Below are 13305 nucleotides of genomic sequence, written 5' to 3' on the forward strand. Positions count from 1 at the left end.
ACCCGCAAGAGTGTCGGGCGAGCCGGATCCCCAGCCAGCCTGGTTGGTGGTGGATGCCGGGAACCAGCCGCCAGGGGGCCAAGCTGGTCAGACACTTCATTAATGACTAAAGCCACATGCTCTTACTGCAAGAGTCCAGGAGAGACACACGATTCCCGGCAGGGGTGCACATTTGCGGCTTTCAAGCCTCGCAAATACCGAAGGAGTCAAAATTTCCTTTTAGCAGTTGGTCCTTCAAAGCCCGTTGTCCTTGAATGACAGCCTTTCGGAGCAACTAAAGCCTCGGGAAGAGAAAGCCGACCCTACTGTGGGCCCTTCCCATCGGCACCTGTGCCCAAGACAGAAGGATGCAGCAAAGGAATGTGGCACAGGGAAGTGTCAACAGGGCACAAAGGAGCACAACCCTTCTCCCACCGGGAAAGAAACTCCCACCTGCCGGTCCTGGGCCCTCCCCTAGAGGGGACTGGCAGTGGGCCCCAGGCCCGGCCATTGCTGGGACTCACAGGAACTTCCTAAAAATGCAGACGCCCAGGCTCCCCTCTAGACCAGCTAAATCAGCATCTCTGGGGTGGAGGTGAGAAGTCCTTATTTATTACAGCCCTGCATTCAGAGGGTCGTTAGGTTCAGAAACCTGAACTGAGTCTCTGCTCACCCTTCCCAGACTTGGGGAGGAAGAGGGAGGGATACTTTCCATGCTCTGTTCTTTAAGTGGAAGGATTTTCTATCAGTCGTGACAACCGGTCTCTAAACAGTTCTAATCGGTGGCTTCACCCAGGAATCCAGCTGGTTGCCAGGATACCAGGCGCCGGGGCCTATCACAATCTCAGAGGGGCACCTGGTCTCCCGGTGGCTCGTGGCCGGGGGTCCGGCGGCCGAGGAAGTGTCAGCGGCTGGTCACAGGTGGCGAGCTGCTTCCCAGACGATCTGCAGGGCCATGGAGGCGCAGGGGAGCTGGGCCAGGGTGTAGGCCAGAGAGCGGGTGGGCGCCCGCAGCTTCCCCAGGTAGGCCACGGTGTGCACCATGCGGCCCAGGAAGACGACCAGGAAGTGCACCCAGGCAACGAAGGGGTCAGGCCCCAAGAAGGAGTAGACGAAGCCCAGGAACAGGAAGGGGTAGATGGTCTCCATGTCATTCCGGTGGGCTCTGGGAAGGCAAGGGGGTGCAGTCAGCCAGGAGTCGGCTTTGAGAATGTCCTGGGAGCTGAGACCCTCTGCCCCGAAAGGCCCCACACCCCTGGGGACCACCTCGGGGGTGCCAGGCTCACGTCCGTCATGGCCAAGACAAGGAGATACCCCAGAGGCAGGGGCGACGGTGACTCCAAGCTCGTGCCGGTGAGCAGCTCAGAAAGTGAACCCTGTTAGCAGACCAGGAGCCACGAAGGGCTGCTGGTTGGTTTTCTTAGCAGCCCCTGCCATGGTCTCCCCTATCTTCCCCTCTGGCCTTGGACACCAGGCAGGAACAGTGGGGCTCAGTGGGGTTGAGTGAAAGCTGGGCTGGAGCCTCGGTCTGCCTCCAGCCGCTGCTCTTTTATTTATTTATTTTTTAATTTTGGCCACACCACGCAGCCTGCAGGATCTCAGTTCCCCGACCAGGAATTGAACCCGGGCCACAGTAGTGAAAGCGCCAAGTCCTAACCACTAGACCACCAGGAAGCTCCCCAGCCCGTGCTCTTTACCACCAAGGCAGGGCTTTTCTGAGGCCGTCCTCCTTCCAAATGCAGGTTCCTGGGCCCTCCCCAGAGGGATGGGCTAAGAACACGCATCTGAAATCCACGCCTGGCTCTGTCTTCTTCTGCCCCTAAATCTAAGCAAAGCCTTCCTCCTCTCAGGGATAATAAGGACAACTTGCACTCGCTGGAGCCAGCCAATCGCCGGACAGTGGCGAAGCTCTGTTTCATCCGCGCTATCCTGTTTCTTTCTTTGTTTAAAATATCAAGTGTGTGAGTATATGTGGTGGGGGGGGGAGGGGCGGCTGTGTGTAACGCTGCCATGAAAAAACGACCGACAAAGAAAACTCATCCACTTCTGCTCAAAGTTGGTTCACATTTTCCATGATTCCTACTAATGGGCAGCTTCCTCTGTGGAGGGTGGGGAGGTCAAGTCCCATAAATTAGACACTGAGCAAATGACCAAAGCCAGAGATGGCATGTTGGAAGCGCAAATAAACAGGAACGCGGTGCCTGGGCCGTGACCTCCCCCAAGGACAGGCCACGTGTGTGAGGCACGGGGACGCTTCTAGAACTGAAGCCCCTTCTCCAAGCCTTCCAGCTGGAGTGCATCTCACCAACACTGCACTAACGGGCCCAGCCCAGCCCAGCAGCCCCTGTGTGGGGACCTGCCGTGGAGTCCTCCGTTTCCCTGCCACTTGCAAGGACCTCAGGCAAGGGCCAGGGTGTGTGGACGCTAGGAATTGGGCAAGGCAGAGGGGAGAAGCACTCAGCAACCCAGGGCTGCAGGGGTCTCTGTGTCATGACTAGGGTGGGTGTAGTCAGGGAAGGAGACGTTGTACTGAAGCCTGAATGATGAGGGGCCATCTGTGCCGGGGAAGAACTCTCCAGGGAGAAGCATGGGCCTGTGCAAAGGCCCTGAGGTGGGAATGAGCATTGCGTGTTCAAGGCTCAGAAAAGTGACCCATGTGGCTGGAGTGTGGCACGTAAGAGGGAGGGAGACAGGGTAAGAGGGGGAGAGGGGCCTCATGAAGCAGGGTAAGGGGTCTGGAATTCAATCTGAGTGTACAAAAGCTCCCATAAACCCAGCAGGGCCTGGATCTTAGGTCAAACTCAGGACACCGCAGTTAGTGTCTCTGTCCCCATATCCTGGAGCCAACATGAGTCTTCCTTCTCCTTTATTCCCAAAGCTTGACCTTGGGACACAGCCCCAGGGAAAGCAAGTCTACAGCAGGGCAGGTCTCACCAGCTGAGGGAAATACTGCTGGATGCATGTGAGAGAAGCAGGCCGTGGCCAGATCTTGGCTACAGTGATGAAGAGGGGGAAGCTGAGGACTGGGGCCATTTCAATTCCTCAATCGAGCAAGTCCCTTACCTTACTGGGGAAGGGGCAGCAACTGTTGCTCTAAAATCACGCTATTTAACCCCATGCTATGGAGATCATCTGTGTACACCAACATCCCCTAACATGCTATGAGACAGACACCTTGGAAAACCTATTTTACGTTAAGTCAGGGTGTCCTAGAAGGTGGTCTTCCTCCCACAGGTTGACTCATGAGATGGTACCAGCTGGGAGTATTTTTGTCATGTTGTATATTTCTCGGAAAGTTTCAGGAAAAGCGTAACTAGCGCATGAAACCCATTCAATGAGACACTTCTCCTTAAAGCATGTATTTACATTCTGAGAGTGAGTCACTTTTTAGAGAGCTGTTGAGAGGATCGTCGGCCAAACCCCACAGCACAGGTGAGGGAAAGAAGTGGGGGGACACCAGGCACAGAAGAGGAATAAAGATGGGAGGGGCAGCCCTCCCTCCTGGCTCCAGCAACTGGGACTAGAGGATTCAGAGATCACCTTTGAGGGAGGAGAGGTGGCTGGGAGCTGAGAAAGGCCCTCAGCCCCTGGGGTGCCCAGTCCCCACGGAAACTGCCATGGGGCCCCCACGAAGCCACAAGTGGCGCCGAGGACAGGCGTGATGCCGAGAAAGCTCATTCCTCTCCTCCCCGCCGCCCCTACCCCGGGATCCGAATCGAGAGACATGGAGGGAGTCACGTACCAGAGAAATGCTTGGGCGAAATGTGTCATTCCACTAATGACCAGTTTTTTAAGGTAAAAACCACTCAGAGCAAATTCCCGCTAGACTGGACTTGCATGGCTCCCTGCAGCGTCAGGCCTGCCTCTCCCGTCAACAGACACTGCAACACCGGCTGCCTTTTATTGCATCCGGTGACAGGACTGCGGAGAGAGCCCTACAGTTCCCCCCAGGCTTCCTGGGCAGGGACAGCTGCTGGCAGCCCCGCTAGCTCTCTCCTCTTCCCTTCCCAGGCTCTCCATCTGCACGGGTGATTTCCTTGAATTCAGGTTTGATATGAGGTGACGCCTGCTTAGTTTTAAAGGCAGGTTATAAAATAGAGTTAAACCGCCTTCTTGAAAGGAGAGCAGAGCCCATATCAGATGGCCTGGGCTCACGAGCGATGCGGCCTTGGCAAACCTGCTTCTTCCTCTATTGATGCTAGTGCCGCCCTTGGAAGCCTACTGGGAGGCAGAGTGGGTTGGTTCCTATAAAGTGCTTAGAACACTGCCTGGCACGGAGTAGTTTTGCCCCAATTTAGCTGCCATCTTCTTTGGCACCGTCATCATCACCGCCAGCCCTGTCCCGGACATGATTGCTAAAGCTAATTTCAGCTCTTGGTTTTGCCAGAATCCCAGCGCCCTCAGACGCCCAGGCCAAATTCATAAACATTTTACGGTGCGAGGCTAGGAGCCTCGCACTTCCCCAAGGGTGCTCGTTAGACCCCTGGCCTCGGGCAGGTCTCTGTCTCTGGACCTCTGTTCACCATCCACAAAATAATGTGTTCGGATGGGGTCTTAAAGGACTTCTAGCGCTGAGATTCTGTGACCCAGTCTCCTGACAAACCAGTTCACTCAGATGAAGTCTCCGCACCACACTCCAAATAATCAGAAATATCTCAAAGTCTGGGTCAAGTGTTTGTCTTCCTTCCTCGGGACCGCGCAGAGACACACACCCCCGCCGGCCCCAATGAAGTTGCATATTCACATGAACTCAGAATCTGGCCCAAACCTACATGGCTGGGAGACTTCGATAGGAATCACTCAAAGGACGTGGCTGGGTTTCATCATTGTCCTTGAAACCTGGTTCCTGACCCCTCCCAGATCTGGTCTCACATTTGGGCTCCAGCCTGAGCTAATCTGCAAGGCAGATCTGTGCTCCAAGAACTGAGACCAAAGTGCTTTCCTGTTTGTGCAGAAGGCGGCCCTGGTTGCACTAAAACCTCTGGTCTAATATTTAACTCACTTCTGCTTCCAGGGCGTCTCCTGTCAGGTTCCAGCCAGTTCTCCGGTAGCGGATGGCAGGATGTGTGATCCCCTGCGCCCTCGAGGTTCCATGATGTTATGTAAAGTCAGCAGGAGCCCTGGGGCCCCAGGAACCCCCAGGTCCGGCATAGTAAGCCCCAGTAAATAACAGTACATGGAAGGTCACCAACAACACTCACCAAATGAATATGACATCATTAGCTAAGAGGTGCTCAAAGGGGGCTGCATTGGGCACTATTTACGAGAGCCGGGTTATAGAAGCAACCTAAATGCCCATCGACAGACGAATGGATAAAGAAGATGTGGCACATGTATACAATGGAATATTACTGAGCCATAAAAAGGAATGAAATTGGGTCATTTGTAGAGACGTGGATGGATAGAGACTGTCCTACAGAGTGAAGTAAGTCAGAAAGAGAAAAACAATATCGTATATTAACGCATATATGTGGAACCTAGAAAAATGGTACAGATGAACTGGTTGGCAAGGCAGAAATAGAGACACAGATGTAGAGAACAAACGTATGGATGCCAAGGGGGGAAAGCGGTGGGGGTGGCTGGTGGTGGTGGATGAATTGGGAGATAGAGATTGACATGTATACACTAATATGTATAAAATGGATAACTAATAAGAACCTGCTGTATAAAAAATAAATAAAATAGGGCTTCCCTGGTGGCGCAGTGGTTGAGAGTCCGCCTGCCGATGCAGGGGACACGGGTTCGTGCACCGGTCCGGGAGGATCCCACATGCCGCGGAGCGGCTGGGCCCGTGAGCCATGGCCGCTGAGCCTGCGCGTCTGGAGCCTGTGCTCCGCAATGGGAGAGGCCACAACAGTGAGAGGCCCGCATACCGCCAAAAAAATAAATAAATAATAAAGAAAGAAAATTCAGGGACTTCCCCGGTGGCACAGTGGTTAAGAATCTGCCTGCCAATGCAGGGGACACGGGTTTGAGCCCTGATCCGAGAAGATCCCACATGCTGTGGAGCAGCTAAGCCCGTGCGCCACAACTACTGAGCCCGCGCGCCTAGAGCCCATGCTCCGCAACAAGAGAAGCCACCGCAATGAGAAGCCCGCGCACCGCATCAAAGAGTAGCCCCCTCTCGCTGCAACTAGAGAAAGCCCGCGCGCAGCAATGAAGACCCAACGCGGCCATAAATAAATAAATAAATAGATGGATAGATAGATAGAATCCGCCTGCCAGTGCAGGGGACGCAGGTTCGAGCCCTGGTCCAGGAAGAGCCCACATGCTGCGGAGCAGCTAAGCCCATGCGCCACAACTACTGAGCCCGTGTGCCTACAGCCCGCGCTCCACAACAAGAGAAGCCACTGCAATGAGAAGCCCGCGCACCGCAACGAAAAGTAGCCCCTGCTCACCGCAACTAGAGAAAGCCCGCACGCAGCGAGGACCCAACACAGCCAAAAATAATAATAATAATTAATTAATTAAAAAAAGAAGAGAAAAGTGTTGAATTGGGGAATTCCCTGGTGGTCCAGTGGTTAAGACTGGGGTGTTTTCACTGCCGGGGGGCCCGGGTTTGATCCTTGGTTGGGGAACTAAGATCCCACAAGTTATGTGGTACAGCCAAAAAAAAAAAAAAGTGCTGAATTGAATTTCAGCTACTTGAGTATGAGCACTGTAGATGACGTGTCCTTTTGTTCAGAAATGAGAATCGTGTTGGGTGGGTGGAGACATCGTGGTGCCACACGGGTGTGTGGTCTCTCCCTGGCACGGTTGCAGCCAATATAAACAAAGTGTTCGTGACCCTGTGTAACCACCCCTGTGCCACAAGTAACGCAAGTTTTGCTGCACAGACCCCTCACCCCTTGGGAGAAGCCAAGCACTCTGGGTGGCTGCTCTGAGCTGGCCTGGCAACCGGCTGCCCCTGCTACTCATCACACGCTTCTCCACTGCCCCGGAGAGTCATGCCAACCAGGTGGCATGAGGGTCACCAGTATGGATTCATGTACGGGTGAGGCTTTTGTTCACCAAAGTACAACGAGTGCTTAGCACAGTAGCTAGCGCATGGTCAGTGCTCGTTGAATGTTGAATGAACGGATAGATGGATGGATGGATGGACCTCGTAGGAAGGACTATATACTGTAGTTACATTAGAAAGGATGAAATGGCAATGAATTTCACTTTCTACATTACACATTTCTGTAATTTTTAAAAACCACAAGTGCATGTTATTTTCAATGGCCAAGAAAAAGAAAAGAATCTCTATTATTTATACCACTTGGTCCCACCCATTTCTGCCGGTGATTCATGGGAATGTGACAAGAACTAGGTGAGGGCTTGTGTCTGTCTCACTCCTGTCCAGCTACCCATCCTCCCCACACCCATCCCACGCCTGCTGACAACCCCCATCCCCTGGGAGTGCTTCCTCCTGGCTCTCCAGCCCATTGGTGTAAAACTGCAGAGAGGAAACTGCTAAAATACCCACCACTGAGACTGGCTACGTGAAATTAACCTTTAGTCTCTGATGGAATTTTACGCAGCCTTTATTTATTTATTTATGTATTTATTTATTTATGGCCCCACATGTGGCTTGGGGATCTCAGTTCCCTGATGAGGGATTGAACCTGGGCCACGTCAGTGAAAGCACCGAGTCCCAGCCACTGCACTGCCAGGGAACTCCCTCTGCCTCCCTTTTTTAAGAATCACTTTTCCAGTAGTATTTACTGACATGGAAAGTGCTCATGAAATAATTAACTGAAAAAAAATCAGAACGCCCAGAAGGTGTACCATGTACACCTAGTGTTATGAAAAATATTTAGACGACAAAGAGGAGATCGATGAACACGTTAACAGTGACAAGAATTGTGAGTGGTTTTCCCCTTTTGGCTCTATGTATTTTCGATATTAACCAAATGGTCTGCAATGACTAGTTCTGAGTTTTATAATAAGAAAAATTGCTTTAGATTGACTGGGGGACGCTAAGCATATGAAAAAATGTTCAACTGCACTCAGAAATGCGAAGTAGGGAATTCCCCGGCAGTCCAGTGGTTTGGACTCCGTGCTCTCACTGCTGAGGGCCTGAGTTCGATCCCCGGTCAGGGAACTAAAATCCCATAAGCTGCACAGCACAGCCAAAAAAAAAAAAAAAAGAAAGAAATGCAAAGTAAAACTGAAATGTGACGTACATTTTCACCCATCATGTTGGCAAGAATCCACCCAAAAGTGGATACAGAGTTAGCAGGGTCGGAGACACGTCTCACACACCAGCTGTGGGACTAGACTTGTGTACCATTTGACAGTATTTCTTACCATTTGATCGCAGCCCGCAGTTTTGCTCACACTGACGCACAAAGGAAAATGAAAGAAGCTTTGATGCACTCTGTTCATAACACAGAGAGACTTAGAACAGCCTAAATGCCATCGGAGGGTAAGTGGTTGGACCAGCTACGGACCATCTATTTAATAGAGAAATGGCGTAAATGCTACAGTGCCGACGTAATGAACGAGGCCCCTCTATGGGCTGCTATGAAACCATTTCTGTTATGTGAAGAAAGGACAGTATGAATCAGTGGGTGAAGAGTGATCCTTTGGGGGTAAAAAGGAAAAAGCATAGCGCGTGTGTAGTAAATGCAGGAAAAGTGTCTCGGAGAAGATGCGTAAGACATTGGTAACAGCACTGGCCCCTGGGGAGCAGATCTGGGCAGGACCTGCAGGTCAGAGGTGGGAGAGAGACTGAAATTGCACTGAACATCCTATTCCAACTCTGTCATCCTGAGCCACGAGCACATATCACTTTTCCACGAGTCACTAGAACTTAAATTAATGAATAAATGAAAACAGTCTAAGAGGATCTGGAAGGCAGAAGACCTAGGCCCCCTGGGCATCCTCCAAGCCCCCGTGTTCAGAAGAGGGCCCGAAAGGACAGGCCATGATCAGGCTGAGGGGCCAGTGGTACTTGCCTGAGACAACGTTCCACATCTGGGTCGCTCCGGCAATACTGGAGGCCTCCGTGTCTCTGAGCATCCTCAGGGTTAGCAAAAGCCTGGAATACATCAGCAGAGAATTACCATTCATGAGATGGACGGCCCAGTCGACTAGGTCCGCGGCGATGCCGGCAGGCACATACGTGGCCATTCACCAGCACCCATGAACTCTTACTGCGTGCGAAGTGCTGGAGACTCACCGTGAACAAGGCTGCTACGGACTAAATGTTCGTGTCCCTGCAAATTTCCTATGTTGAAGCCTAACCCCGAGTGTGATGCCTTTAAGGAGGCAGTTAGGTCATAAGGGTGGGGCTCTCTTGAATGAGATTAGCACTCTTATAAGAGACCCCAGAGAGCTGCCTCACCCCTTTGCCAAGTGAGGACACAGCAAGAAGATAGCCATCTATGGACCAGAAAGTAGGCCCTCATCAGACACCACCTCTGCCGGTTCCTTGACCTCGGACTTCCCAGCTTCCAGAACTGTGAGAAATAAATTTTTGTGGCTGATAGGCCACCCAGTCTCTGGCATTTTGTTGTAGAGCAGCCGGAAAAGACTAAGGAAAAGGCCCTCCTATCTCTGCTCTCGTGAAGCCCACAGTGTAATGAGGGAATTGCCAATGAACCAGGGAAGACCAGGTGGTGAGTGTTGAGAAACAGAAGACTGGGTGTGCTTTGAGAATGTTCACAGGAGACCCAACCAAGGCTGGGGATCAGAGAAGGCTTCTCTGAGGCAGTGACAGTAAAGCTGAGGCTTGAAGGATGCATCAACCTTAACCAGAAGGAGGGAGGGGTATAGCAATAGCATACGGAACAGCCTGTGCAAAGGCCCTGGGGTCAGAAGAAGAGCATGTATGAAGAAGGAAAAACCAGCATGGCTGGAGCATAGACAGCAAGGGACAGAGTTCCAAGATAAAGTTGCAGGGGTCAGCAGGGGTCCTGGAGGCAGGAGCCTAAGAATTTAAACTTTGAACTAAGAGCAATGAGAGGGTCTTGACAGGTCCCGGTGAGAAACTCAGCTCCACACCGACTAACTGCAGGTTTCTGAACTTCTCTGGGTCTCAGCTTCCTCATCTGTGAATTCCAGATCAAATGAGGTTCATCTACTACATGAAGAGCAAAGGAGAGAAGTGGAGACGCCCCAGCACAGCGCCAGGAGGGCGCTCGCTCGGTGAATCGTCAGTGCAAAAGAGGGACTTGAGGTCACACTCAGGTCATTGGAGGTCACACCCGTCGCTCTTGCTGCACTGTTCCCTGCGGGCATCCAGCCAGCCAGCCCCACCAACCCCACAGCAAACCCGAATCTCTGTAGCACGTTTTCTAAATTGCATATCCTGCTGCTTCTGATTCATGAGCCCTTGAGATATCTGTTCCCAAGTGCTGGGGTTTTTTTTTTGTCCTGCCTGGTGGGTCTGCCCCTGCTCCAGCCCAGAGGTGAATGCAGGGCTTGTCACCATCAGGATTTCCCAACGCCCAGAATTCTTCTCTGCTGGCCCTTAAGTCATGGAATCACCAATTCTGATGGCCCTGCAGAGTCCGTGGGCCTGTGACACCTTTCTCAGGGTCTCGGCATTCAGTGGGCAGCTGTCTTGGGTGTTTGCTCACCCCTGAAGACAGCATGAATACAAGTTGGCCTGGCCAGGAGCCAGCGGCAGTGCAGACAGGGATAGAGCCCCAGCGTCAGAAGCATAAGCACTGCCTCTAGCTGGGGCCAGGGTCAGGCCTCGAGATACACTCCCACCAAGAGATCTCTGGCCTGTCGTGTCAATTCCAACTGTTAATAAGTAATGAAGACTTAGCGCTGGTGGGGCATTTGCTCCGTGCCAGGAGCTGTATTCTCCTGGCACTGCTGTGACCATCCTCAGTTTACAAATGAGGAAATCAAGCTCTCAGACTTGCCCCTGGTCCCGAGGCTAATGGGTGGAGGAGCCAGAGCCGGCATCCGTCACCTCCCCAGGCATCGTCACCTCCCCAGGCATCCGTCACCTCCCCACGGTGTGGCTTCCCCAGCTCCTCCCTGACTGACTGAATGAGAGGGAAATTTGTGGTGTAGGGAGAACCGGAGCCACCCCAAGGGGAGGTTTCCTTCTGCCACTCCCTACTGACCCGGTAGACAGGCACCCCAACAGGTTTGCCTCTTCCTTCCCTAATTCACATTAAAAGAAAAGCTCTGGGCCCCGCACGGCCCTGGTGAGAACCCCATCCCCGCCATGGCAGGGAGTGGGCTCCGGAGCTGGGCACCTGGGCTCCAACCCCGCTGTGTGGCCTTCACAAGAGATGTCTCCTCTCTGAGTTCAGGTTCCTCAACTGGATGAGAAGCTGAATATGCCCCCACGCCGACTCCCCCCGCCCCCCGGGCGGTGGTGGGGATTAAACGCTCCATGGAAGGACTCAATGGGTGAACGCGGCTGTCTCCGCTTGCTGCCTGTATCTTGCATCCCAGGATGGGCCGGGGCAGGGAGAAGTCAGCACGATGCGTGTGCCTCTGCTTTGGGAGTTCGTTCATCCGGGGAGCTGCCCTGCCTTCGGTCCTGCCCGTACCTGCTAAGCCCTGCTGCTGAGCAACCTTCCTCTCCCCAGTGTCCACCCCCGGCATGGCACGACGTGGGCGCCGGCCTTTCTCGCCTCGGAACTGGACGAAGGGGCACGGTCGGAAACAACGCCTCTCTGAAATACCTGGGGGGATGATCAGAGGTACCCCTGGGCTTCTCTTTGTCTAACAGGACGGCTGCTGCCACTTCCCTGGCCCTGGCTGCCCCGCGGGCTAGCGGCCGCCCTGGAACAGGTCCACCCGCCCCCTTGCTCCCCCCCCCCCCGCCCCGCCCGCCCCCACCGGCTCAGATCTTGGCGTCTTTATTGCTGTTTTGGCTCCAGGATTCGGATTGGCGGATCGGTGGGGGAAATTCCTCCCCGAGAACTTCAGCGCAGCCTGCCTGAGACCTGGCCTCTGGAGGGAGGCTGCGGTGGGTTTGGGAGCGACCTTGCCGGGAGAGCTGGGAATTTCCACTTAAAGGCTTCTCTGGCCTCCTGTTCTGCCGGTTCCCACCCCACCCAAACATCAGATCTCCGGTGCGGGAAGCCGCCAGGTCGGACGGAGGCTGAATGCTGCCTCACTCCACCCTCTGGGACCTGCTTCTCTCTGAGCCGCCGGCCTAGCTCAGCGGCACTCGTGGAGTCCTGCTGTGCCGAGAACTCACCTGGTGGCACGGCAAATGGCAAATGCTCTTAAAACAGAGGAAAAGGAGGTGCGGGCCCCGCTGAAACCAAGGGCCGCAGAGAAGCCATCCCAAAGGGCTGGGAGAGGCACCTGGTCCCGAGCCCGCCCGCTCAAACTCTGGCCCCGAAAACATCTGGGCCAAGGGTCCCGTCCCCAGCCTTCCCGGCGGTGAGAGAAGGGAGCGCACGCGGGGCTGGGGTCCCCGAGGGCGGCACGTACCTTCTTCCGAAGCCTCACTTGGCCCGTGATGATGGCCACCACGTACATCTTGATGACTAGCAGCGTGCTGCAGAGCAGGAAGGCCGGGAGCACCCGGCCGCTCATCAGCTCCAGGCCGGGGGGAGGCATCTCGGCGGTGGCAGCAGCGGCGGCAGCTCCGGGAGAGACAGCGAGCGGCTGCGAGCTCGGGCGCGTGGCTCTGTCTCCGAGAGCAGGGAGGGGCGGGGAGAGCACGCGGGAGGCTTGTCTGCACCCGCCCACCTCCCAGCAGCCGCAACTTCTGCCCCCAGATGCTGGGAGAAGCAGAGAGCCAGGGGGGCTCCCGATCGGGCCCCTGGCCCCTCCCCACCCCTCCCTGGCAAATCCTTAAACACTTTCTAATCAGTTTCCTCAATCTGTCAAGTGGTGGTGGTGGGGGGGGGGTGGATGGCAGTGCCTGTCTTCAGGGCGTGCAGCAAAGCCAGGAGCCTGGCAGGACTTCCACAGGTGGCAGAGTCACTGATCTGTGGCCACCGCCCTGAGGGTCAGGGTGTGAGAACCAAGCTATCTGTCCCCACGTTCAGCCTGGACACTTGAGCCACAGCCAGACCTACACTGATGTGACTTTGCTGAATTGTGCTCCTCCTACCCCTGCCCCCAAAGATGTCCACATCCCAGTCTCCAGAGCCTGTGACTATGTCACAGAACGTGGCAAAGGGCCTTTGCAAGGGCTGAGTAAATGTCTTCAAATGGAGAGATTATCCTGGATTCTCTGTGAATGCAGTTGAATCAGAAGGGTCCTCCTAAGAGAGAGGCAGTAGAATTAGGGGGAGAAAAGATGTGAAGACAGCAGAGGTCAGAGAGGAGAGAAGATGCTACACTGCTAGCCTTGAAGGTGAAAGGAAGGTGCACCATAAAACGCAGGTGGCCTCTAGGAGCTGGACAAGA

The 13305-nt window shown here is 54.2% G+C and overlaps 1 protein-coding gene across 1 annotated transcript; it reads right to left on the reverse strand.

Annotated features, from left to right (window-relative positions):
- Nucleotides 1-568: 568 nt before the first annotated feature.
- Nucleotides 569-12663, reverse strand: PTGES (prostaglandin E synthase). Its single transcript, XM_033858822.2, has 3 exons — nucleotides 12379-12663; nucleotides 8922-9004; nucleotides 569-1144 (listed from the first exon to the last, which is right to left on the reverse strand). Exons 1-3 carry the CDS (start codon nucleotides 12505-12507, stop codon nucleotides 895-897), a joined length of 462 nt encoding a protein of 153 aa, XP_033714713.1. The 5' UTR covers nucleotides 12508-12663; the 3' UTR covers nucleotides 569-894.
- Between the last annotated feature and the right edge of the window lie 642 nt (nucleotides 12664-13305).

Source organism: Tursiops truncatus, chromosome 6 (assembly GCF_011762595.2).
Source record: "Tursiops truncatus isolate mTurTru1 chromosome 6, mTurTru1.mat.Y, whole genome shotgun sequence".
In the NCBI taxonomy this organism is placed as follows: domain Eukaryota; kingdom Metazoa; phylum Chordata; class Mammalia; order Artiodactyla; family Delphinidae; genus Tursiops; species Tursiops truncatus.